Source organism: Armigeres subalbatus, chromosome 3 (genome assembly GCF_024139115.2).
Source record: "Armigeres subalbatus isolate Guangzhou_Male chromosome 3, GZ_Asu_2, whole genome shotgun sequence".
Classification (NCBI taxonomy): Eukaryota; Metazoa; Arthropoda; class Insecta; order Diptera; family Culicidae; genus Armigeres; species Armigeres subalbatus.
Window position 1 is genome coordinate 182,503,971 of NC_085141.1, and position 27,931 is coordinate 182,531,901.

The 27,931-nt window shown below is 35.6% G+C and overlaps 1 protein-coding gene and 1 long non-coding RNA gene across 2 annotated transcripts in view; one reads left to right on the forward strand and one right to left on the reverse strand.

Moving 5' to 3' along the window:
• LOC134225945 (ubiquitin thioesterase trabid-like) overlaps nucleotides 1-14,653 on the reverse strand; it is a 34,106-nt gene extending 19,453 nt beyond the window's left edge. Inside the window, 7 exon segments of the mRNA XM_062706403.1 lie at nucleotides 10,378-10,523; nucleotides 10,581-11,037; nucleotides 11,369-12,425; nucleotides 12,428-12,460; nucleotides 12,463-12,803; nucleotides 13,680-14,010; nucleotides 14,633-14,653. Of these exon segments, the coding sequence (XP_062562387.1) occupies nucleotides 10,378-10,523; nucleotides 10,581-11,037; nucleotides 11,369-12,425; nucleotides 12,428-12,460; nucleotides 12,463-12,803; nucleotides 13,680-13,906 (2,261 nt within the window). The 5' untranslated portion in view covers nucleotides 13,907-14,010; nucleotides 14,633-14,653.
• A 2,140-nt stretch (nucleotides 14,654-16,793) lies between these two features.
• LOC134225040 (uncharacterized) lies at nucleotides 16,794-18,061 on the forward strand. Its single transcript, XR_009983145.1, has 4 exons — nucleotides 16,794-16,945; nucleotides 17,008-17,492; nucleotides 17,564-17,746; nucleotides 17,900-18,061. It is a non-coding gene; the product is annotated as an uncharacterized LOC134225040 (long non-coding RNA).
• Nucleotides 18,062-27,931: the final 9,870 nt, after the last annotated feature.

Sequence of the window (27,931 nt, forward strand, 5' to 3'; positions counted from 1 at the left end):
GGTTTGTAGCAAGTCCGTCAGTGCCGCCGTAATACCGCTGAAATTTTGGATGAACCTTCTATAATAATTCGCCATTCCTAGGAATCTTCTGAGCTTTGTAACGGTGGTCGGACGCTCGTATTCGACAATCGGTCTTGTTTTGTCTGGATTCGAACGTAGACCGCATGTACTCAGAAGATATCCTAGGAAGGAATTTCATTCACCCCAAATTTGGACTTCTCCAAGTTTATACTGAGATTTGCCTCCTTTAGACGCCGCGCAACTTCAACAAGTAGCTGTACATGATGCTCGAACGTTTCCGTGACGATGACGATGTCGTCAAGGTACACGAAAACGTTCGGCTCCAGTACCCCATGGCCCAACACATTGTCCATCAACCTGGCCAACGTGGCCGGACTGTTGACAAGGCCGAAGGGCATTCTGGTGTACTGGAACAACCCTTTGCCCTGCACGCTGAATGCCGTATACCTCCGCGATCCTGGATAAATCCTAAGCAATTAGGTGGACTGACTTACCACTTACCTTTCGATATCGGCGAACAATGGATAAGGGAACAAAACACCAATGCTAAATTTCTGTTTAGTTATTAAAGAACTACTATAAATTGACTTGTAGTAACATTGTGGGAATTTATTTAATTAACAAATCGTACTAGCACGAACAATTTATTATTCTAGGTTTAGCATACTTGCGCAAATTATTAATTAGGGACACTTTTCACTGTTGCGGCCGTTGCACGTTGGTTCTTTTTCTGCCGCGTGGTAGTTTTTCTGGGGTGTTGTTAGCTTGTGGGAGAAGTATGATATAATTCGTTCTTCTCCCTCCTGCTGTTGTGTAAGCACCCCTGCAACCGCTACGTCGCTCGCATCCGTTTGGATGACAAACTCCCTTGAAAAGTCCGGACTGCCGAGAATCGGAGATGTAATGAGATGTTCCTTAATCTCGCAGAAGGATCGCTCGGCGTCGTCATTCCAGCGGACGATTTTGGACTTGGTTTGTAGCAAGTCCGTCAGTGCCGCCGTAATACCGCTGAAATTTTGGATGAACCTTCTATAATAATTCGCCATTCCTAGGAATCTTCTGAGCTTTGTAACGGTGGTCGGACGCTCGTATTCGACAATCGGTCTTGTTTTGTCTGGATTCGAACGTAGACCGCATGTACTCAGAAGATATCCTAGGAAGGGAATTTCATTCACCCCAAATTTGGACTTCTCCAAGTTTATACTGAGATTTGCCTCCTTTAGACGCCGCGCAACTTCAACAAGTAGCTGTACATGATGCTCGAACGTTTCCGTGACGATGACGATGTCGTCAAGGTACACGAAAACGTTCGGCTCCAGTACCCCATGGCCCAACACATTGTCCATCAACCTGGCCAACGTGGCCGGACTGTTGACAAGGCCGAAGGGCATTCTGGTGTACTGGAACAACCCTTTGCCCTGCACGCTGAATGCCGTATACCTCCGCGATCCTGGCTCTAAAGCCACCTGAAGGAACGCTTCCGATAAATCTATCGTTGTGAGATATTTCGCTTTGGGTAACTGGCCCAAAATTCGGCCAGGGTGGGGCAAAGGGTAGGCATCACGCACAGTTCTTTCGTTGATTTTCCGCGCGTCAAGACAGAGTCTCACCTTAGTGGGCTTAATTACAGGGACACAGTTCAACGACCAATCGGAATTGCTACGTTCGATGATTCCCACATCCAAAAGACGCTGCAGCTCAATAGCAACCAGCTCCTGGGTCTTGGGGGACATTGTATAGGGAACTGCCTTACCGGAGGTTTACTTTTCCACTCTTCGCTGATTTCTATTCGATGCTGCGTGAGCGGAGTAATGGTCAACTGCCCTGCCCTCGCAGGAAGAAACAAGAGCTTGATTTCTTCGATTTTTCGGTTCTCTTCCTCCGTTAAAATCGTTTCAGTATTTATCGAATCAACGGATGCTACTCCCCCTGAGTTAGGTAGCCTTGCATTCTGTAGGATTGTCGGTTGGATCTGGAATTTCCTCCAGAAATCCGTACCGCATATACAGTCGAGAGTTAAGTTACGAACAATCAGAGTTGGAATGATCCGGATTCGGTCACGGAAGCGAAAAGGGAGGTTTGCTTGACCTAAGATTTGAAGTTCAACGCCACTTGCTGATTGTAGGGTAATGTTATTGGGAGGACGGTGGAGCTTTTAGGGATTCATCCGAGTGAACACATGCTCACTGATGATGGTAAAATTACTCCCGCTGTCTAGGAGAGCTTTTAGGGCAATCCGTATATTTTAATGGCCACGTATAGACGATGGTCATTCGGATAAGGGTAAGTAATTTGGCAAATTTCGGTTGAACGATTGTAGCAGTCTTCGGTTGCTCTTTCCCAGAAGACTGGAGGGTCTAATAAAGATTCGCACTGATTTACGCGTCTTGATTCGGCGGACGGCGATTTTCGTTCGCTCGGTTGCCGTTTTTTAGACAGTACGGACAAAATCCTGTGGGGAAACCCTGCAGGCCGCAGTTTTCGCAAAACAGGCGACGCGGTTGTCGACACATAACGAGATGATGGCCTGGGGTGCCACAGTTGAAGCAGGTGTTATGATTCGGTGGTTTATGCGAACTAACAACCTGTTCAAGAGTGACCTGTGATCGAGAGTAGCTGCTCGATGGTCCAGGAACAGGCTGCTTAGGCTCAGTATTCTTCGGAGCGACCGGAATTGAAGCGGTTTTCTGAAAATTGGAAGAAGAAGCCGGGGGATCATGTTGCACTTTCGAAGGTGGATTGCGGTTGGTTTTGTTGTGACCCAACGGATCGTTTCCTAAAGTCCGCCGCGATTGTTGCGATGACTGCTGAAATGATTTCTGACGATTTTGATCAGCGCTGTGTTGGTTCTCAATGGCTTGAACCGTTTTCTCGGCGCCAAACACCTTATTGTACGCTGAAAAATTTAGCGCATCCAATTTTTGCCCTGCAGCCAAAAGTGTCTCTAAGTCCTGTATTGGAATAAACGTCATCTGTCGTTTGTAGTCAACCCTCATGTTCTGTTGCAAAATTTGCACTTTTTCGTAATCTGAAATTTGTACGCACATCGTCCTAAACAACTTCTCCATCTCAAAATAATACTCATGAAACGATTCTTGTTTCTGCTGACGTCGCTGATATATTTTCATTTTAATCAAAGAGTCCAAGTCCGGATGCATGTACGTTCGGCGAAGCTCGAACACCAAGTGCTCCCAGTTCATTAAGCGCCCAGTTGATCTCTGCGTCATGTACCACTTCAGGGCTGAACCCGTGAAGAGATGCACTGCAGAATCAAACAGTTCGCGATCTGAGACATGCTCAGCGGAAGAGAGAGCTTGAACTAATTCTAAAAATTCATTTAGTCTTAGCCCCTGATCATCGCCACTGTACTTTGTTATGTTCCATTTGGAAACTGGCAAAGACTGGCGTGGTTGATAGGGTGCTGAAAACTGAGTGGATTGGAACGGAATTTGAGCTGTTGGTAGATTCTGAGTGTAGTTGGGACGTTGTGAATTCCTGAAGCCGGAAAAGCTATGGACTGGGGGAGCCGTATACGTTTGATTCAGCGGTATGGATTGACGAGGTTCAATTGGAACGGATGGCATCTGCATTGGATTTGAATGCTTGTTAGCTGAAAATCGTACTGACTCTTGGGATGGAAAATCACGATTATTACTCGCTGATTGGAACGGATTCTGTGAAAAGTGAGTCGAAAAGCTAGTTAAATGATCTGCAATAGGACTGTATGGACAATTCAAGTGTGGATAAGGAGCCGGAATATCGTACGGATCAGTTTGAACGGACACATCTACTTTCGCTTTTTGTTTTTCTCGCTCATTTTCAAGCCCAACAATCCGTGCTTCCAGCCAGTGGATCCAATCAAGCTCGTTCGTACTGAACCGAAGCAATCGATTAGATGCCGGCGGTGGCTGGTTGGAATCAGCCGGTTGCTCAGTAATTTCCGGTACATCATCCATAGGAGGATTTTCTACAGGATTATCTGTATTAGTCTCTTCTATGGTTTGAGTTCCACTTGCGGTCGAAATTAGTTCCTCTGAAAGTGAACCGAAACTGTGCTCTAACTCATTCACGATCTCCACTAGCATATTTTGCATGCAACCGTGTAGGTTTGGAGACCCTCTCGACGCTGTTAATAACCTAACGATACGAGCTGCATAATGTAGCAGCCGATGGTGAAGAATACACTTTTTCTCTTCATTTTGCTCTGCCTCCAACAGACACCTTATATCCGAACACCTCATAGAACACACATTCAAATCCGCGGTGGGATCGCTCGGAACATGCACACCAATTTCGCTTTTACCCTCACTCTCTGCTTTAATGCAATCTCGCAAAGATTTTCGTTTGCGAGCGAGATTCATATCTCGAGTAATTATGACGCGACGTGCCGTCAATTCATCGTCCAGTTCCTCATCTGTGAGGAAATCAACTCTCATGGTAAAGTACCATTTTGCTATGATTGTACTAGCTTGATCGTATGAAAGGTTTGATTTTGCCATTTCAAATTTTATTCACAAAAACCATATGCCAACAGGATTAAAAAAAATCAGGAAAAAACAAAAATAATAGCACCAATAACTGCTTAAATTATTCAAATGGTAGATTAGCAACCTTGAAAATAATTATAAAATTGAAACTGATCCATCTAATAAATTCACGAATGAAACGAAAGTGGAAGATAGAAGCAACGCCACATCATTTGAACGTAGAACAATAGAGGTTATTTCACTGCTGCATCTCAGTTTCTGACCATTTTCAACACAATAGCTTCAGTATCGACGCGTGGTTTTATCATCATCCGCAGAAGCACACAATTCTATCATCGACACATTTTCGCAAAGTGGTTTTCAAATCAAAGTTGCTCTGATGACTATATACGCGATTATTTTAAATAATTTCTAATTAATTAAAATTTCTTCCAGAGACCACCTGAAAAAGAGATTTTCTTTTGATTGGAAAAGTGAATCCCTTTTTCTTTTACGTTGGGCGCCAATTGATAGTAATTTTCCTCATCGTGAGTGGATTGGGAACCTTCCAAGTCTTAGCAACTCCTGGCTGATGAAGCTAGGGAGCACCACTGCTCTATAGGAGTTTTAGGTGCCAGACAAAGGCTCGCAACGCGCACTGTACAGGGTCGTTTCTGTTGGGCGATCTCTGGATAAATCCTAAGCAATTAGGTGGACTGACTTACCACTTACCTTTCGATATCGGCGAACAATGGATAAGGGAACAAAACACCAATGCTAAATTTCTGTTTAGTTATTAAAGAACTACTATAAATTGACTTGTAGTAACATTGTGGGAATTTATTTAATTAACAAATCGTACTAGCACGAACAATTTATTATTCTAGGTTTAGCATACTTGCGCAAATTATTAATTAGGGACACTTTTCACTGTTGCGGCCGTTGCACGTTGGTCGACATGGATGTGATGCACTGGGACGGACTTTGACGGCGGGAACTAATGGCACCGACTTGGGTACCGGCGTGGTGATGCTGAAGACACGTGGTTCAACTTTCCGGCGGCAACTCGGCCCGTGTATCGGTGGGCCTGGCGTTTCACTGATTCTGCAGGCCCGGGGAGCGGTACCTTGTGCACTGTTTTCGCGAGTGTTTTCTGATCGGGTGGGAACGTAGCAAATTGGTCGGAAACAAGCAGAATTTTGGCGGTCACTTCACTAGCGTCTTTTGCTACTAGTCCCGATACACACTATGGTGGAACCTCACTGGGTATTGTTCACCTCGACTTCGGATGCACTCGCGACGTACGACGTGCGATTTTGATCTTTCGGACCGCAGAAATGTCGTTTACTGCCACACAGATGCCACCCGATCGACCGGATTAGAAAACTCACTAAGTTTCCGATCACTTGATCCTTAGGATCATTATTAACTAACGGACTACCGAAACGCGTGTTCAGAAAACTTGACTATCTGAAAAGTCGCTGCCGCAATCGTCGCTCCTCCGGGCTGGTTTCAAAGATACAAGAGAGCCACATCTGGGCTTCCAACACTTTTATAAAATCCCGATTCCTCCTTCTATCTTATTTCGTTGGTGATCTTCATTCACCGTCCCAGTATGATGAAACCGCTGCGACGATGCTTGCATTCCGGATCATTACGGGGTTACAATTTTGTTTTGTGTCGGTTTGAATTTGAATTTCTTGCATGCAAGTCGTTTTATTTTATCATTTTAGATTAGATTATTTATTGATTTTAATTGGTTTTATTTCTATAAATTTAAGTTTTATATAAATAAGTTTTAACAAAATAACATTTTCTTTTATAAACTGAATAACTAATAACATTTTAAATACATTGAATTTTTAACAAAAACTAACAAACTCATAGAACAAAATATCAAGTCGATGTTCGCCGATAAAGGTTTCATTGTAACCTACAAACGGTTGGTTACATGTCTTATATCTCATAGAGGCAGTTCAATAATTATCGAATAACCCTGCTTGAAGAGCAAGATTACTTGTGATAGATTTACGTTTTAATGGTTTCGGAAGGTGCACCAGCCTTTTTTAAGACTGGGTATTTTTTAAATCTTCGAACTGGCGCTTTCAAGTTTAGGGTATGCAACATTTTTGAATCCCTAGAGGAAATGCTACCCAATATCCGCTTATATCTTTCAAATGAGACGTGTGATACAAGCTAAAATCACATAATTTCATTGATGAAAGTTTTATTTATGAAAAGGAAGTTTGGAATGGGCATCGGATGTTTATAAATCGCTGAGATTTTTAACTAAAAAATATTTTTTGTTTTGGAAAGTGCAACATTGGACCCCCAAATGTACACATTTTTACACCCCCCCCCCCTTAGTCTCTTCAAAAATGAATTTTCAATTTGCACAGGTCATTTGAGCTAAAGCAAAGTCTTATCTTTCGATTAACATGCATCAAGGAGAAGATTGCAACGATTCAAATTTGCAATTTCAACATGAACTGATTGTGTTCGTTCTGAGCTCGGTTCTGAGATATTCATTGATGTATGCTTTGAAGCGTAACGCATTGTAACGCTTGCCTTCTTGAAAAAATTGATTTCATTAACATTTCATCCAAATATCGTTATTTTCGCACAGGAAACTAGTCAAACACATTCGCAGCAATCTTATTTGCATAAAGGCCATGCGGGATTCAGCAGCGGCATTGAATCTAGTTCAGATATCAATAAAATGTCAACAGGAGGGTCCAAAATATGTAGGGGTCCAAACCAAGTTGGTTACCCTAATTTTTCGGTAAATAAGACGGACCTTAATGTTTGTTTCCATTCGGATTCTGACAAACTTATTACTCGAAGGACCTTAGTCGGCCCTGTAAACATACTGTGAAACAATATTAAATTTCCGGTTCTGGCATCCCTAAATTGTCAAAATCGGATGATAATTGACAGAGTTACAATATATTTATTTATTGCTTTCCTCACCGAAGAATAGACTACCGTGCAAATTTGTCGAAGTACCCAAACAAATGCTCACACGTTCAATTGTATAGAAATTAGCGAAAGCACAATCTAAAACATCATTCTTGCACCTTATCACACACCCCAAACAGCTCTTTCTTGCAGTGGAGACGTCATCCATATATGGAGAAACTGGTGGGAACATATTTTGGTGGGACAATATTTTTTGCATGGGAGTCGAACACGGTGTAAAATTTGCAATAATTTCTCTCAAAATTTGCTTAACCCAGTTTATGTGGTCATCTACAGCATGTTACGAGCGCTAATGGCCGCTTATTTTAAACTCTTTTAGTGGAATGTCTAGAAGTAATTTGATTTAAAACGGAAAGCAGTACGGGGTTGGACTTTTCTCATACTGTGTATCAAGTGTGATATCACAAAATAAAATTTGAAATCGAAAAATTGCGTTTATTATGCAGTAGAAGGAAAGTCTAGCCCCGTACTGCTAACCATTTTTATTTTAATTGCTCCTAAAATGTTTGAAAAGAGTTTTAAAAAACTTCCCGTATGTTTTCGCGCGCATTTTTTTTTTAATATTATCCTTAGACTTCTTCATGCAACCTTTATTCGCCAATAATGATAAATTCATGAGGATGATGATGATCGCTGCGATGACAAACGACACAAGACAAACGTCAAATAGATTGCACCTTACCAGAACATGTTAAATTGTGGCGGCTATCGAAATTAATTTATTGTTTTTTTCGGTGATAATTTCTGCTGATTTTGATGATAATTATATTGTGGCAGCTATTATCGCAAGTAAAATGCTGAATTAATGACGAAAACAGAACAATATAACTTAAGTTATTGAAATTTAAATTTTCACAATCGAAAATCATTTTGCGATAGATAATTAAATACCCGCGCGAAATGTACGGTACAATATGAACGGAGCTTTAAATTTCAAGAACAGCACTAGCGCCAAGAACTAGTGCTTGTTTCAGGGGGTTGCAAAAAGGGCGATAAGCTGGATTGTAGCAACTACCGCGCAATCACATTGCTGAGGTACAAGGTACTCTCCCAAATTTTATGCCGTCGACTAACACCAATTGCAAGGGAGTTCGTGGGGCAGTACCAGGCGGGATTTATGGGCGAACGCTCCACCACAGACCAGGTGTTCGCCATTCGCCAAGTACTGCAGAAATGTCGGGAATACAACGTGCCCACAAAAGATATTTTAGTTACTAGATAAAGATTGTCGCTTCGGTTCCCTTTGTTCTGCTGTCCGGAACATGTTGGGTACCAAGCTGTCAAATCGTATGGATTTTCCTTCTTTGACATTTAGCTCCCCTATCCTCGCCAGCAAAAGATGTTCCGGACAGCGACTACAGCGACAATCTTTATCTAGTAACTAAAATATCTTTTGTGCCCACACATCATCTATTCATCGACTTCAAAGCCGCATATGATACAATCGATCGAGACCAGCTATGGCAGCTAATGCACGAACACGGATTTCCTGACACGGTTGATCAAAGCGACCATGGATCGGGTGATGTGCGTAGTTCGAGTTTCAAAGACATTCTCGAGTCCCTTCGAAACGCGCAGAGGGTTACGGTCTTTTGTGTCTGCTATTTAACATCGCTTTGGAAGGGGTAATACGAACAGCAGGGATTAACACGAGTGGTACAATTTTCAATAAGTCCGTCCAGCTATTTGGCTTCGCCGACGACATAGATATTATGGCACGTAACTTTGAGATGATGGAGGAAGCCTACATCAGACTCAAGAGGGAAGCCAAGCGGATCGGACTAGTCATTAACACGTCGAAGACAAAGTACATGATAGGAAAAAGTTAAATAGAAGACAATGTGAGCCACCCACCTCGAGTTTGCATCGGTGGTGACGAAATCGAGGTGGAAGAAGAATTTGTGTACCAGCAGAGAAATTCGGAGACGCATAGTGGCTGGAAATCGTACGTTCTTTGGACTCCGCAAGACGCTCCGATCGAAAAGAGTTCGCCACCGTACCAACGGTTCTCGACAACGATCCGACGGGCACCCGGTGGATCGATCAGGTGGAAGATGACTTGCGGACCCTCCGTAGACTGCGTGGTTGGCGACGTGTAGCCATGGACCGAGCCGAATGGAGAAGACTCTTATATACCGCACAGGCCACTTCGGCCTTAGTCAGAATAAATAAAATAAATACTTAGTGAAATTGACTTCAGAAACTTGAACCTCCAGAGTATTCTGTTGTTCATAACCCGTTGTGGTAAGGAGTTATGAGCTTTTGTACGTTAATACGTCGTACCTATGCCCTCTTCAAGGGTCCCTTTCCCAAACTTCCCATTCTTCTCCCATCCACATTTCTATCCCTTTCGTTCACTTCCTTTTCCGTCAGGTGTGTGATGAAAAAGGCTGTGAAGGCAATGGCACAAATCTCCCAAATTGAGGTGAACGTGCCCCTGGAGCCGACATTCTGATACCTGGTTAAAAACACCAGTCTAGCATACTGAGAGTCAAGGGTTCGAGTCCCAACGAATGAAGGTAGTCATCTCAAATACATTTTTCAAATCATAATCTTCCATATAATGTACATATTCACATCTGAGTTTTCAGAACATTGTAAATATAAAATATGTTATTAATACTTAAAACACATGATTGGAAAATTGCGTACTCTAATTCCACCAGTAGGAATGTAGAGTCGTTCAAGAAGAAGAAAATCTGACCTTGTGGATATTTTTGTTGCTGAACTCAGCTGAACAATTATGTCAAAATGGGTCACAAACGCGTCATTCTTCAGAATTTTAAGCTTAACCTCCCGAGTACCGACTCATAATGCCGGGCAAAAATATAGTATGAAGAAAGAAATGAATTTTTAATCTTTGATGGTCTGGTTTCAGCTAGAATCATACAACAACTGGTAAATAACTTACGCTATTCTCCTGTAATGATTAAGCCATTCTTCAAGCATTTGAGCGACTAATAGTGGACGTTTATGCAGTTTCTGCTGTGCTACTAACAACCCTTCAGTTTCGCAAATATCCAACCATTGTCGCATGATAGCTTCTTCCCGACCAATCTGAAAAGACTGAAGCTGTTGAATACATCTCGATTTGATTAGCAAAACTACTATTACCTCGCTACTGTTCAAGAAATGGATGGGCAGAAGCTTCATCTCGCAATCCATCAAGGGTAAAAAGGTGATATCTTCTCTATCGTCGCGAGCTGCGTCTATTCGCGAGTACGGTTCCGTTGGTACAAGCGCACTAAAGTGACCTCGGGTGTATCCCAACGCGATCGGTGAAGTTATGCAGAAGCTTTGCTCCCACAACAATGGTAGGTAAACACCCTCGAACCGAGCATACCCGATGTCTTCGCCGCGGAAGCTTTTAACGTATTTTACTCCATAAACGATTATAGGCCGGCGCAGAATATGTGCGAGAACAAATATGTGCAGCTGCTCCAGTGAAGACCCAGGCTGACTAGCAAGCGACAACAAAGTGCCCCAATCCTCTTCTAGTTGGGTTTCGGCTAAAGTATAGTGCAGTAGGGCTGCTTGAAATATTTCATTTTCTTTCCAACGAGGAAAAAAACTGAGGAAAAGGAAGAAAAACAAAACGATAAAATTGCAGGTCAGACTAACTAAATTTTTTAATTTATATGAAATCGTTCAAATACAAAGTTTTAAAGCATTTCTAATTCCTAAAAGCTATTTATGTTCAAATGATTTTCATAGTATACAAAAACCTTCAGAAAATCCAATGTTTCTACCTTAAAAATATAAAAATAGGTACTCAAATTTTAAATCCCTAATTGATTTCTCTGGACATATATAATATTTTACTATTCCATTTAATTCGTCCACTTTATTTGTAATGTCGTAACATGAAAAAAATAAGGGTATAATGCATAATAAATACTTACAAATGCCCGCATTGGTGTAAACTATCAGCTAGGGCTCTCCTTAAAGTATTATCACGATCGAATACACCCCATGTCGCCTGCATAGCGGAGTCGAGCAAGCAATCACCGGCGCTCCGATTCCACAGCACCATCAAACGGGAACCTAACCGTTCCGTTATCTCCAGCGACCAGTTCAGGGCCGGTGGCGGCATTTCTAGCTGCTTCTGGGCATCCCGATCGAGTAGTTCTTCGTACAATTGCTCCTGCAGAGCCAACGGAAGCTCTTCAATATCTGCCGGCAGCGAGAAGGTTGCATGTTCGGTCACATACTGACAGCTGAAAGAAGCCTTTCGAATGCGCAACGAGTGGGCAAAGTGCCGCCGGATATCGCTCGCCAAGTCAGGGGCAACGTACGATGGTACCCTTTTGATACCTGGCCCTGAGCCGGAGATTTGAGCCAGAAGCATTGGTAACATTTCGTCTCGATGAAATCGAATCGCGAGATGGATTAGTGTGTGGCCGACATCAAAAGCAATATTGTTGTGATTTAGGAGAGTAACTTCGGCAGGAGTAAGAGCTCGACCCGCGTCTCCTCCACAGCTCAAGTAACTTTCCACGGCTCCCACGTTGTTCTCTGCTATTCCGATGCAAGCATTCAACCATTGCCAATCTGGCTGCCGCCTAAGCTGACGCATATATCGTTCCTGTTGATATACATCCAGATTGTTCATTGGTTCTTGGTCACGCGCCAACTGTTGATTTCGTTTGTTATTGACCACGATGTTGCTGGCAACGTTCTCATCATGTTCGGGAGAATGTTTTGCAGATGCTAGACTATTGCGTCCACTATTTGTTTCCCGGGGATGTAAACACATTGAGCACTTCAATGCTTTGGGCCAATTTTCATAAGTGCAAACGGAGCATGACCATTTGCCAGCAGTGGCAGAAGAACGAGGACATGTATTAACTGGAGAAATCGATACTGGTGACTGATGTTTAGCTCCTCCGCTACCACCACCCGAGTCGTTATCTTTCAAACTATCGACAGTACGCTCTGCAGTAGTAGAACCTTTGTTCACGGGGAGTTGATCTGCCGTTTTCGACCTCTATCGGAGCCGGGTGGAACAGGTCCAGTAAATCATCTTCCCCAGAACTTCGAGAAATATTCAAAGCGTTCAACTGGTCACTAAGGCTATCGTATTCCGATATCACCTTCGACGGCGTAGTTTTCTCGGATAAAGGCTTCTGGCTCGAATGTTTAATCAATACTTCGTCTTCCCGTTTGCTGTTGCATTGCAGGCAACGTCGAGCGTGAGAGAGATTAAAGTAGGTGCAAGTGCTGCAAATCCACCTTAGGGAACCGTCACCATCGCTCGTGGGCGACAGACCGGATGGTCCACTGGCTAGATTTGAAGTTGACTTTTTCGTTGTACTCAACTGCTGCGTTGGACTTAATCTGCAAATAAAATATGTTATCAGATGGGGCAAGATGGGTTACGGGTTGAGATGGGTCGGTTGCGCGTTTGAGCATCATATAAATTATTATACTCTATTGTCACTTGATTTGCGATTAAATTTAATGTTGATACTATTACTTATTTGGCTTACATCCAGGCAGATAACACTGAATCAACTATTTGACGCCACGCTCGCCAAGTCTTTCTGTAATACATTTGGAGCTCTTGATTTTTAGTATCAGCAGTGTAAAAAATAGGTATTCCATCGTCCACAGTCTGCAATGGACATACGGCATCAACTCAATAAGACATTTGCAATTACAACCTCTTCTCGACTAAATTTCCTTGCGTGTTTGTCGACGAGCGCCTCCAATGGATCCAGCGACCCAGCGTAGTTACATTTTACGAATCAAACATTGACGGTATCGCGAGTGCAGCCTTACGGCTTAAGACATTGTTCAAATCGGAACCTAACGGTGTTCCGAAGTTCCCGACCAAAGCCAGACCACAGATTATAGCTATTTTAGTTGTAATTTTAATTTATTTTATCATTTTGACTATTCAAGTTCAAAGCTGACAATTTTATTTTATTTATGTCTTTATTAGATAGGTTTGCAGCCCTTGGCTGGCTCACCTATTCTGAATCTGACACATTTTGCATTGCTGTTCGACCCTTTTAAATCCAGAACATGCATTTTTCAACAATTACAAGTATATGTAATCGTAAATCGAAGGCCGCCCAAGGCGGTAAAGATTAAATTAACAACAACAACAATTACAAATAATTTAATTAATATTTCAATTAAAATTATTATAGTAAGGAGGGTCTTACTTATGACAAATCACAGAACTAAAATACATACAAACAAACTCACCTAAAAATATCCTCATTCAAAAGCGGTTTCTGTCCCTTACACATGGTACACTTCAGCGACAGAGGGAAGTTTTCGTAAGTGCAATACTCGCAAATCCATTTCGTTGGTTGCTGTTGGTTCTGGCCCTGGGGCACTGCCGGTTGGGGTTGTGATTCGTCCCGCGTCGTTTTGTCTTCATCTTTTTTCTGCTCCTTCTGGTGGCTTGAAGAGGACGAATTGTCCGACATAGCTTTCTCCTCCCCCTCCTCCACCGTGTAGAAACTAAACTTGCTTTATTCCAAGCTCCACTGTTTATGCTGTGTACCAAATGTTGCTCGATGTGCGTCACCCACTACTGTAGAAATTATAGTTTTATTGATAAATCTATTTCTCATCCGCACACATCTATTTTCAGTAACAAAGTGTTCTCGCACACAATTTAATGCCAAGATTGACAACAAATAACTGTTTTCTCTCCCCAAACAACGGGTGCATTAGTTGTGGCGAATTTTGGCACTATTTGCAGAAAATATCACATTTCTAGCGTAACCAGTGAAAAGCATCGCACAATCGAATGTTTGTAAATTGTGAAAAAAGGTATAGTCAAAGGCACGATTCTATGATGCTCATATAAAAAAAACATCAGTAATTATTTAACAATCGGTTGACCAGACATTATATTTGACTTGGACACTTTCACATGTTACGCTATATGATTGCAGAAAACAATAAACTCAAATCACTTTTACTAAAGTGCCTTTTTATATTCTACAGATAATAAAAAGCTTGACAAATAATTCGATAAGTCAGTTCCTATTGGCACAGTTTCTGGTTAACACATAGGTATTTCCTCTTAATCCTAATCAACAATAATAATGACAATATTCCGTCCGATCTCTCCTCTGCGCACGGACAGAAGTCAAGGCAATCACCAGGACTTTTTTTTTCACCTCATTACCGAATCTTCAACGCACTGTTTTAGCCCACCCGTACCACCAACTTCTAGCACTCGAATATTTCCACAATCGCCGATTAATTTCGTACGCACGGATGTGCTCCAAAATATCTAAGAATCAAAGTCACAAATCTAAACTTTTGCCAAAATTATGATCACCATTTTGATGGTTTTCTGTGTTCTTATTTCCTTCGCGACCGAAGATGTTGGACAGCAGATGAGATGGACAGGGACGCACGGTACGGATGTCAGACGCAAATGACACTGATGACAGTGTTGTTCACGTATTTTTGCTATTATCTGGCAACCATGCCACAAAACATCGCGAATCCCCGGTGAAAAATTAATGCGCGGAACACCTAAAATATCAAACTTATAAAGCAGACCCCCCGGATAAAAATTTACTATTGGTTCAATAGTGTAAAGAATTGAATTACCATACAATGTACGGTATACAATAGGATATATTGTTTCTTGATGGTTGCACAGATTGTATCAACACTGAGGGTACAATACATCAACATATTTCTCTAATGTAACAATACTTGCAATTGTTTTTGAAACGTTTTCGTATATAAGATTTTTACTTACTTATATCGTACATAAGATTCATACATTTATAACTTTTGAAACGTTTTTTTACATTGCATATAAACTATATAACAATATTTGCCTCATAGCGCCAAATATGCATTTTTCCCCTTTAAATTGCATTGTTGAACAGTAAAGCTGTCACCACTGAGAAATCAAAAATCGTATTGTTTAACTATACAAATACAATACAATCCATTGTATTTTGAACAGTTTTGTTCTGATATTTGAACAATATATTAACCATACACTCTATTGTGTGACGAAAAAAATGTATGGAAAAATCTCAGATTTTGTATAGTTACGATACTTAACAACCCGTACATTCTATTGCGAAAACTTCATTCACATTTGAGTAAATGGTTCATAACAATGCATTCTAATGTATTTCTATGGTTTCATTTACAATATAATCTATTGCCAATTTAATGTTATTAATAGTAGTGTTACAATAAATTTTATTGTTATTCTACTGTATTTTTTATTCGGGCCCACACGAGGCATATACAGGGTGTTTGTTTCCTGAGTGTGCATATTTTGGGGGTAGCTTGGGGACTCCAAAACATGAAAAAGTGCCCATGGAACATAGGGTCGGAAATCACTGCTAAGTGAGTTATTCAAAATTCTATGTTTTAATTTTTGGTCAACTTTACCAACCTCTATCTCATTAACCATTGATCGTATAATCTCAGTCAGCACACAGAACGAAAGCTTAAAGTCTAAGCTTTTTGAGCTTCGTTGACCTTATGTTGATAAAAGTGGTTTTAAGTACAGTAATTATGTAAACTTCTGAAAAAGTGTCAAAAATAACGTGCTTTTTTCTTATAATTTAGTGATTTTTTCATCAATACATTCGATATTATGAAAAAGTTTCTTCTACAAAACATTCTTATGCTTCTTTGCTTCCAAAATGTCCTTTGGTGGAACATTGTATGATTTGTAGTTTACCCGTAATTTTCAATTTAAAATAATTAAGAAAAATCATCGAACAGCAATTTTCATCGCGATGTTTGCTTCAAAATGTTGGTTGGCAACCCTACCTGTTCGGGCGTTCGTTGCCTGCACGTGGTGCGATCGTTTGTAAACACCATGCATGCCACTAATGCCGTGCAGAAGTGAGGTTCAAAAAACAATGGATCAGCTGATAGAAAAATTGGTTATTTTTTAATCAGGGCGTAAATTGTTCAAAAAAATCGCACGTTTGTGTGATTAACTTTGAAGAGCGTAAGTGTTAAATTTGCAAACTATCCACGCTGTCTGATGTAAGGCTTATCTGTTAGAAGCGGCCATAATTTATTTACAGATAATGCTTTTTCATCAGTAATTAACTATCATTTTTATTTTGTTTTCGCCCAAATCGGATGATACCTTGATAATAAAATCCGACGCATGTAGGCAAACGATTGACGAATGACTTCGTATTTGACTTGTTTGCTTCTGGTAGGGTGGAAAATTTTCATTCAGTTGTAGTCGTCCTGCGGTGACGATACCCAGAGTAACAATCTGTGAGCTGTTAGATTATGGTTAGGGTCCGTTAGTTATGCTTCCCTTCAGAAAGCATAAAACATTGACTCGTTTGTTATGCTCTTTTTCTTTTTTTCGCGCCTTGCATTTTTTATGACAGCTGAAAATAGAAACAGCATTCTTTTCATTCATTTCATGCTGCCTTCTCGGTGCGCTTTGCGAGTGCTCTCGGTGCTTATCTTCGACAAAATGGCGATGTTGGAATGCTTTTTTTCAAGTAAGTACTTAATCATATTTAAAAAAATAAAGTCAGATTTCAACAATAAACTTGATTTCCAGGATTCGTGGTCGTGGCTACAAAGCGAAAGGGTTCATGGAGGATGCGTTGTCGATAGCAAGAGGCCTCGGCAGTTCTCGGAAGAGCGAGTCAAAGGCAACCGATTCCTAAAAGGATATATTTAGATGACAGAATCAACATAGGATTAGGGATCAATGGTAGCCCCAACTACAATTCATCCGCCAGTTCTTCCTCCGGTGGTCATGGATTCTCCACCGCCAGCACCGATGGACTTCGCGTCAAGGCTTTCCCATCAAACCACTCGTCAGTTACTTCCATTACTATAAATACCGCCACCCACTTCTATTTACAAAGGTTTAAGTTGAAGTAAAATCCACGTCGAACGGGAAAAAAGTCCATGCGGGAAAAAAGATGCGCAAGGAGAAACTAAAGTTGGAGATTGAACGTTTGCTGTTTGCAAATGTTTCCTCTTGTGATGAAGAGTTTACTATGATTGAAGTATACTGCGATCGAAAGCTGGCTCGTGGTAAGTCACTTTTAAAATGGTTTCAAGTTGTGTTTTTACTGTTTGATAATCATTTTTTTTCGTTCTTCTAGTGTAGCACGGAAAAAAGTCCTGTTTGCCTATAGTGTAGTGCTTGAGGACGAATTATCGTCATCTGGCGCTGAAGCAATCCAATCACCTACCAAAAATTTCCGCTTCCAAGAAATAGCATCGGAAGGCGTCGTACCTTGAAAGCAATTGCTAGGAAGCGGTTAATGGATCCTTTGAATTTACCAGTGAGTGTGGCGTTTATTTTGTAGTTAATAAGCTTCACAGTTTTAATGAGCACTCGTGTAAGATTTTACAGTGAATGCTTCTTGGGCAGCGAAAACATTTTCTCTTATGTATGTACTTAATTGTTGAATATATCTTTTTTTGTGTCATTACAGGAACTTAACCTCGAAAAACAAGATCAAGTATATCCGGAAGTTCGCCGCCACCTGATCTATTTCAACAGCTTTGCATTAATCCACCCCAATACAAAAAATTGATTTACGTGCTGCTCCCCAAATGACCCCCTTTCGTGCAATGGTACCTTCGGGTACGCCTTCTGGTAGCGCTAGCATGTTGCAATTTAATTTTAATTTAATTTTAATTTAATTTTAATTTAATTTTAATTTAATTTTAATTTAATTTTAATTTAATTTTAATTTAATTTTAATTTAATTTTAATTTAATTTTAATTTAATTTTAATTTAATTTTAATTTAATTTTAATTTAATTTTAATTTAATTTTAATTTAATTTTAATTTAATTTTAATTTAATTTTAATTTAATTTTAATTTAATTTTAATTTAATTTTAATTTAATTTTAATTTAATTTTAATTTAATTTTAATTTAATTTTAATTTAATTTTAATTTAATTTTAATTTAATTTTAATTTAATTTTAATTTAATTTTAATTTAATTTTAATTTAATTTTAATTTAATTTTAATTTAATTTTAATTTAATTTTAATTTAATTTTAATTTAATTTTAATTTAATTTTAATTTAATTTTAATTTAATTTTAATTTAATTTTAATTTAATTTTAATTTAATTTTAATTTAATTTTAATTTAATTTTAATTTAATTTTAATTTAATTTTAATTTAATTTTAATTTAATTTTAATTTAATTTTAATTTAATTTTAATTTAATTTTAATTTAATTTTAATTTAATTTTAATTTAATTTTAATTTAATTTTAATTTAATTTTAATTTAATTTTAATTTAATTTTAATTTAATTTTAATTTAATTTTAATTTAATTTTAATTTAATTTTAATTTAATTTTAATTTAATTTTAATTTAATTTTAATTTAATTTTAATTTAATTTTAATTTAATTTTAATTTAATTTTAATTTAATTTTAATTTAATTTTAATTTAATTTTAATTTAATTTTAATTTAATTTTAATTTAATTTTAATTTAATTTTAATTTAATTTTAATTTAATTTTAATTTAATTTTAATTTAATTTTAATTTAATTTTAATTTAATTTTAATTTAATTTTAATTTAATTTTAATTTAATTTTAATTTAATTTTAATTTAATTTTAATTTAATTTTAATTTAATTTTAATTTAATTTTAATTTAATTTTAATTTAATTTTAATTTAATTTTAATTTAATTTTAATTTAATTTTAATTTAATTTTAATTTAATTTTAATTTAATTTTAATTTAATTTTAATTTAATTTTAATTTAATTTTAATTTAATTTTAATTTAATTTTAATTTAATTTTAATTTAATTTTAATTTAATTTTAATTTAATTTTAATTTAATTTTAATTTAATTTTAATTTAATTTTAATTTAATTTTAATTTAATTTTAATTTAATTTTAATTTAATTTTAATTTAATTTTAATTTAATTTTAATTTAATTTTAATTTAATTTTAATTTAATTTTAATTTAATTTTAATTTAATTTTAATTTAATTTTAATTTAATTTTAATTTAATTTTAATTTAATTTTAATTTAATTTTAATTTAATTTTAATTTAATTTTAATTTAATTTTAATTTAATTTTAATTTAATTTTAATTTAATTTTAATTTAATTTTAATTTAATTTTAATTTAATTTTAATTTAATTTTAATTTAATTTTAATTTAATTTTAATTTAATTTTAATTTAATTTTAATTTAATTTTAATTTAATTTTAATTTAATTTTAATTTAATTTTAATTTAATTTTAATTTAATTTTAATTTAATTTTAATTTAATTTTAATTTAATTTTAATTTAATTTTAATTTAAATTTTAATTTAATTTTAATTTAATTTTAATTTATTTTAATTTAATTTAATTTTAATTTAATTTTAATTTTAATTTAATTTTAATTTAATTTTAATTTAATTTTAATTTAATTTTAATTTAATTTTAATTTAATTTTAATTTAATTTTAATTTAATTTTAATTTAATTTTAATTTAATTTTAATTTAATTTTAATTTAATTTTAATTTAATTTTAATTTAATTTTAATTTAATTTTAATTTAATTTTTAATTTAATTTTAATTTAATTTTAATTTAATTTTAATTTAATTTTAATTTAATTTTAATTTAATTTTAATTTAATTTTAATTTAATTTTAATTTAATTTTAATTTAATTTTAATTTAATTTTAATTTAATTTTAATTTAATTTTAATTTAATTTTTAATTTAATTTTAATTTAATTTTAATTTAATTTTAATTTAATTTTAATTTAATTTTAATTTAATTTTAATTTAATTTTAATTTAATTTTAATTTAATTTTAATTTAATTTTAATTTAATTTTAATTTAATTTTAATTTAATTTTAATTTAATTTTAATTTAATTTTAATTTAATTTTAATTTAATTTTAATTTAATTTTAATTTAATTTTAATTTAATTTTAATTTAATTTTAATTTAATTTTAATTTAATTTTAATTTAATTTTAATTTAATTTTAATTTAATTTTAATTTAATTTTAATTTAATTTTAATTTAATTTTAATTTAATTTTAATTTAATTTTAATTTAATTTTAATTTAATTTTAATTTAATTTTAATTTAATTTTAATTTAATTTTAATTTAATTTTAATTTAATTTTAATTTAATTTTAATTTTAATTTTAATTTAATTTTAATTTAATTTTAATTTAATTTTAATTTAATTTTAATTTAATTTTAATTTAATTTTAATTTAATTTTAATTTAATTTTAATTTAATTTTAATTTAATTTTAATTTAATTTTAATTTAATTTTAATTTAATTTTAATTTAATTTTAATTTTAATTTTAATTTAATTTTAATTTAATTTTAATTTAATTTTAATTTAATTTTAATTTAATTTTAATTTAATTTTAATTTAATTTTAATTTAATTTTAATTTAATTTTAATTTAATTTTAATTTAATTTTAATTTAATTTTAATTTAATTTTAATTTAATTTTAATTTAATTTTAATTTAATTTTAATTTAATTTTAATTTAATTTTAATTTAATTTTAATTTAATTTTAATTTAATTTTAATTTAATTTTAATTTAATTTTAATTTAATTTTAATTTAATTTTAATTTAATTTTAATTTAATTTTAATTTAATTTTAATTTAATTTTAATTTAATTTTAATTTAATTTTAATTTAATTTTAATTTAATTTTAATTTAATTTTAATTTAATTTTAATTTAATTTTAATTTAATTTTAATTTAATTTTAATTTAATTTTAATTTAATTTTAATTTAATTTTAATTTAATTTTAATTTAATTTTAATTTAATTTTAATTTAATTTTAATTTAATTTTAATTTAATTTTAATTTAATTTTAATTTAATTTTAATTTAATTTTAATTTAATTTTAATTTAATTTTAATTTAATTTTAATTTAATTTTAATTTAATTTTAATTTAATTTTAATTTAATTTTAATTTAATTTTAATTTAATTTTAATTTAATTTTAATTTAATTTTAATTTAATTTTAATTTAATTTTAATTTAATTTAATTTAATTTAATTTTAATTTAATTTTAATTTAATTTTAATTTAATTTAATTTTAATTTTAATTTTAATTTAATTTTAATTTAATTTTAATTTAATTTTAATTTAATTTTAATTTAATTTTAATTTAATTTTAATTTAATTTTAATTTAATTTTAATTTAATTTTAATTTAATTTTAATTTAATTTTAATTTAATTTTAATTTAATTTTAATTTAATTTTAATTTAATTTTAATTTAATTTTAATTTAATTTTAATTTAATTTTAATTTAATTTTAATTTAATTTTAATTTAATTTTAATTTAATTTTAATTTAATTTTAATTTAATTTTAATTTAATTTTAATTTAATTTTAATTTAATTTTAATTTAATTTTAATTTAATTTTAATTTAATTTTAATTTAATTTTAATTTAATTTTAATTTAATTTTAATTTAATTTTAATTTAATTTTAATTTAATTTTAATTTAATTTTAATTTAATTTTAATTTAATTTTAATTTAATTTTAATTTAATTTTAATTTAATTTTAATTTAATTTTAATTTAATTTTAATTTAATTTTAATTTAATTTTAATTTAATTTTAATTTAATTTTAATTTAATTTTAATTTAATTTTAATTTAATTTTAATTTAATTTTAATTTAATTTTAATTTAATTTTAATTTAATTTTAATTTAATTTTAATTTAATTTTAATTTAATTTTAATTTAATTTTAATTTAATTTTAATTTAATTTTAATTTAATTAAGTAATCCAGAGGTATTCTCATAGGAACTTCCGGAAGAATTCTCAGAGAAACTCCTGGAAGAATTCCCAGTCGAACTCCTGGAAGAATGCTCAGAGAAACTCGTGAAGGAATTTCTGGAAGTATTTTAAGTGGAGCTAGCGGAGGACATTCTGGAGAAATTTCCATTGGAACTCTTGAAGGAATTCTCAAAGAAACTCGCAGAGAAACTTCTGGCGTAATTCCCAGAGGATCTCCTGGAGGAACTTGCGGAGAAGATTCTGAAGGAACTCCTGAAGGAATTCTCATAGACACTCCCGCAGAATGAAGAATTACACAAGAAGCTTCTGGCGTTATTCCCAGAGGAACTCCTGGAGTAATTTCCAGAGAAACTTCTAGAGGAATTTCCAGAAGAACTCCTCGAGGAATTCCCAGTGGAACTCCTGGAAGAATGCTCAAAGAAACTCCTCAAGGACTTTCTGGAAGTATTACAAGTGGAACTCGCGGAGGAGATTCTGGAGGAATTCCCAGTGGAACTCCTGGAGGAATTCTCAGAGAAATACCCGGAAGAATTACACAAGAAACTTCTGGCGTAATTTCCAGGAATTCTCATAGACACTGCCCAGAGGAACTCCTGGAGGAATTCCCATAACAACTTCCGGAGGTATTCCCAAAGGAACTTCCGAAAGAATTCTCAAAGAAACTCCTGGAAGAATGCCCAGTAGAAGAATGTTCAGTGGAACTCCTGGAGAAATTCCCAGTGGAACTCCTGGAAGAATGCTCAGAGAAACTCTGGAATTTCTGGAAGTATTACAAGTGGAACTCGCGGAGGAGATTCTGGAGGAATTCTCACTGGAACTCCTGAAGAAATTCTCATAGAAACTCCCGGAGAAACTTCTGGCGTAATTCCCAGAGAAATTTCCAAAGGAACACCTGGAGGAATTTCCAGAGAAACTTCCGGAGAACTACACAAGAAACTTCTGTCGTTAATCCCAGAGGAACTCCTGGAGGAATTTCCAGAGGAACTCCTGGAGGTATTTCCAGAAGAACTTCTGGAGGTATTCCCAAAAGGAACTCCCGGATGAATTCTCGGAGAAACTCCTGGAGGAATTCCCAGTGGAACTCGTGGAAGAATGCTCAGAGAAACTCCTGAAGGAATTTCTGGAAGTATTACAAGTGGAACTTCGGAGGAGATTCTGGAGGAATTCCCATTGGAACTCCTGAAAGAATTCTCATAGACACTCCCGAAGAAACTTCTGGCGTAATTTCCAGAAAAATTTCCAAAGGAAAACCTGGAGGAATTTCCAGAGAAACTCCCCGAAGAATTACACAAGAAACTTCTGGCGTAATTCCCAGAGGAACTCCTGGAGGAATTTCCAGAGGAACTTGCGGAGGAGATTCTGGAGGAACTCCTGAAGGAATTCTCATAGACACTACCGGAGAAAATCCTGGAAGAATTACACAAGAATTCTCAGAGGAACTCCTGGAGGAATTCCCAGTGGAACTCCTGGAGGAATTCCCAGTGGAACTCCTGGAGGAATTCCCAGTGGAACTCCTGGAAGAATGCTCAGAGAAACTCCTCAAGGACTTTCTGGAAGTATTACAAGTGGAACTCGCGGAGGAGATTTTGAAGGAACTCCTGGAGGAATTCTCAGAGAAAATACCGGAAGAATTACACAAGAAACTTCTCGCGTAATTCCCAGAGGAACTCCTGGAGGAATTTCCAGAGGAACTCCTGGCGGAATTTCCAGAGGAACTCCTGGAGGAATTCCCAGAAGAACTTCCGGAGGTATTCCCAAAGGAACTTTCGAAAGAATTCTCAGAGAAACTCCTGGAAGAATTCCCAGTAGAACTCCTGGAAGTATGTTCAGTGGAACTCCTGGAGGAATTCCCAGTGGAACTCCTGGAAGAATGCTCAGAGAAACTCCTGTAGGAATTTCTGAAAGTATTACAAGCGGAACTGGCGGAGGAGATTCTGAAGGAATTCTCTCTGGAACTCCTGAAGAAATTCTCATAGAAACTCCCGGAGAAACTTCTGGCGTAATCCCCAGAAGAACTCCTAAAGGCGTGGAGATTTTGGAGTAATGCCCAGAGAAACTCTTGAAGGAACTTCTGGAAATATTACAAGAGGAACTCCTGGTGGAATTTTCAGAGAAGCTCCTGGAGGAACTTCTGAAGGAATTCCCGGTGAACTCCTGGAGGAATGCTCAGATAACTCTCAAAGAAACTTCTGGGAGTATTACAAGAGGAAATCCAGGAGGAATTCCCAGAGAAAGTCCTGGAGGAGTTTTCAGAGGAACGCTTGGAAGAATTCTCAAAAGAACCCCTGGAAATATTCTCAGAAGAACTCCTGGAAGAATTCCCAGAGGAACTCTTGGAGGAAATACTGGAATTCGCAGAGATACTCCTAGAGGATTTCGCAGAGCAACTCCTTGAGGATCTTCTGACAGAATTACATTAGTAAGGAACTCCCAGATGAACTCCCGAAGTAACTTCTGGAATAATTACAAAAAGAACTCCTGAAGGTATTCCCAAATAAACTAGAATAACTATTGGAGGAATTTCTTTAGGAACTCCTGGAGGTATTTCCAGAGCAACACTTAGACAATATCCCAGAGAGACTCCTGCAGCAATTCCCAGAGAAACTTCTTCCCGAACTTCCATAGAAACTCATGTAGGAATTTTCAGATTAACTCTTGAAAGCATTTCCAGAGGATCTGGTTGGAGGTGGAATTCTTAGCGGCCCTTCTGGAGGAATTATCTCTTGGAACAAGCTCCAGAGGAATTTGTAGATGAATTTCCGGTAGAAATCCCAAGGAAAATTGTGGCGAATCTCCTGGAAGAACTCATGGACGAATTTTCAGAGAAAATCCTGGAGGAATTTTCAGGGCAAGTCCTGGAGAAATTCCCAGATGAATTTCTGGACAATTTCACAAATAAATTTCTTGGGAACCCCTGAAGGAATTTCTCAAATAAATTTCTAGAGGAACTCCTGGAGGAATTCTGAAATTAGTTTTCGGAGCAATTTCAAGTGGAACTCCTGATAGAATTCCCAGATGAATGGTGGAATACTAAAAAAAATCTGGCCGAACTCCTGATAGAATTTTCAGAGGAAGTTGTGAAGGAGAGGATTTCCCAGCAGAAATCCTGGAGGAATTCCCAGATGAATTTCTGGACAATTTCACAAATAAATTTCTAGAGAAACTCCTTGAAGAATTCCCAAATGAGTTTTTGGAATAAAATCTAGAAGAATTCCTGGGAATTCGTAGTTGAACTTCTGGTGGAATTGCCAGAGAAAGTTGTGGCGGAGTCTACATTTTCAGAATAACTCCTGGCGCAATTCCCAAAGCAACCACCTAGGCATTTTCTGGGGGATTTTTAAGAGACTCATAGAATTCCCAGATTTTCTCTTTTTGAAAAAAAAACATAAATTCCTAGAGGAACTTCTGGAGATATTCTAAAATGTATTCCTAGGGAATTCCTAAAGGAACTCCTAGCGGAATTACCAAAGTAACTCCTGAATAAATTCCCAATTGAGTTTTTAGAGGAACTGCTGGAAGATTTCCTGGAACAATTCCTAGAGGAATTGCTTAAGGAAGTAGCTCCTGGAGGAATCCTAATGACATTCCCTATTTACTGTTTTCGGATTAAAAGAGACTTAAAATCAAAATTCAATGAAGTCTAATATGATTTTATCGAGAGAATTTTTTATTGACGGAGTCAAATCACAACTCCAAGCGACTTTCTTGCTTCGTCACGGCCTGTCCGCCATTGGCCATCTTGTTACCGTGCATCTTCTTCATACGGTTCCTGCGTTCCTTGCGCTGCTTGCGATTCATCTTCTTCCAAACACTTCGTGGCTGACCAATCGGTGCTTGGGCTCAAACGTCTTGGCATGTCAAGGTCATTGCAAAGCCGGTCGAGTTGCCACCGACAAAATTGGTTCCTAATCCAAAAACGAACACTGCATCGGAGGTACATGACCGCCAATTTGTCACGGATTGGAATCTTCGGGACTGAAGCCAGTCCCAGAGGCACGACGTCATAAATCTGCTGCTTGCGGCTCAGCTGTTCATAAACCGGCGGATATGGATCGTTGCTGCCGGCATTTTGGTGCACCGGTCGACTTGCCACCGTCAAAGTTGGTTCCAAATCCAAAAACGAACACTGCATCGGGATACATGGCCGCCAATTTGTCACGGATTGGAGTCTTCGGGACCGAAGCCAGTTCCAGAGGCACGACGTCGTAAATCAGCTGCTTGCGGCTCAGCTTTTCATAAACCGGCGAATATGGATCGTTGCTGCCGGAAATTTGGTGCACCTCTTTTTATAGACTGAGGGTAAGGAAAGCCTTCGCGAACGCACTTTTGTAAAACAAACTTTAAAAATAATAATTTCACAAAAATAAACGAACTATTCTTCATTTAATTCAGTTTTGTTTGCATCTAGCTGTGATTCGGTGCAAAAGTGTGCTTGTGTTGGTTAATAATATTTATATTTCGCGCCAATACATGCACTTTTTGCTCGTATGACAGCTGGATGTAAATAAACCAGCATGAAATCCCACCCGAAAATATACTCAATCCAGTTGAAACCCGAAATTGGGGGCTAGCGAAGTTGGATTTTTATCACAATCCGTACGTTAAACCTAACTTCGGAAGTGGTGCGCTGAATAGCGCTTCGCGATATGAAAACAGCGCACCATTTCCGAAGTTAGGTTTAACGTACGGATTGTGAGAAAAATCCAACTTCGCTGTCCCCCAATTCCGGTTTTCAACTGGATTGAGAATACCCTAACCACTGCCTAACCGCCTAAAGCGAAACATAGCTAACGTTCATCTAATGTGAGCGTAACGTGTTAGATTAAAATATGCATAAATCATAAACATACCTAACAAAAGTGTTGCAGATCTGTCTAATTTTAGTCTCATTTTACTCTAAAGTTAGTGAGAAAATTAGAGTAACTTTCTAACAGGTTACACTCACATTAGGGTCAAGTTAGAGTAACCTTGTTTGCTGGGTATGGCACGATTTGTTTATGCGGGTGCTTTACTTTTTTGGAATTATTTTAATTTCAGTGATTCCGGGTCATGGACATTTTAGTGTATTCTTAAACTAAACAAAATGGTATTTATGGGAATCCGATTAAAGGTTCCCCCAAACACACGCGACGCAACAGTCGCGACGCGATTCTATCGCTTGGCGACAGCGATTCTGTCGCCGTTGGTATGGAAGCGCAAATAGAACATTGCCTGCAGCGACCCAACGATAGAATCGCGGCGACTAGTTGTCGCCGTCGCGGCGATGAAATCGCTTAGGTCTGGGGGAGCCTTAAGAGTCGTCCGTGGGTACTTTCGGGAGGAGTGATGCATGAGAATTCGACTAATCAATTTATTTTTGAAATTTCTATGAATTTGTGGGATTTTTTGGGCTCTTGTGAATTCGGTTGTTTTAATGAAACTACAATCCGCTTTTTAGAAATAGGATTGAATCTCCTGAGAGTCTTTGTGGGTTTTGGGAATCCGGGTGCATGTGGATAGATTTATAAGACTCTGGATGGATTCTGGAGAAACCTGCGTGGATTCGTAAAAATCCGGGAACAATGAGTTTTGGTGACATTTTATTTTTAAATTTCTGCGTTCAAAATCCCGGAGGATTCTGAGGAATCCTGAGGATTCTGAGGAATCGGAGGATTCCCGGAGGATTCTGAATCCCGGAATCCCGGAGGATTCTGAGGAATCCCGGA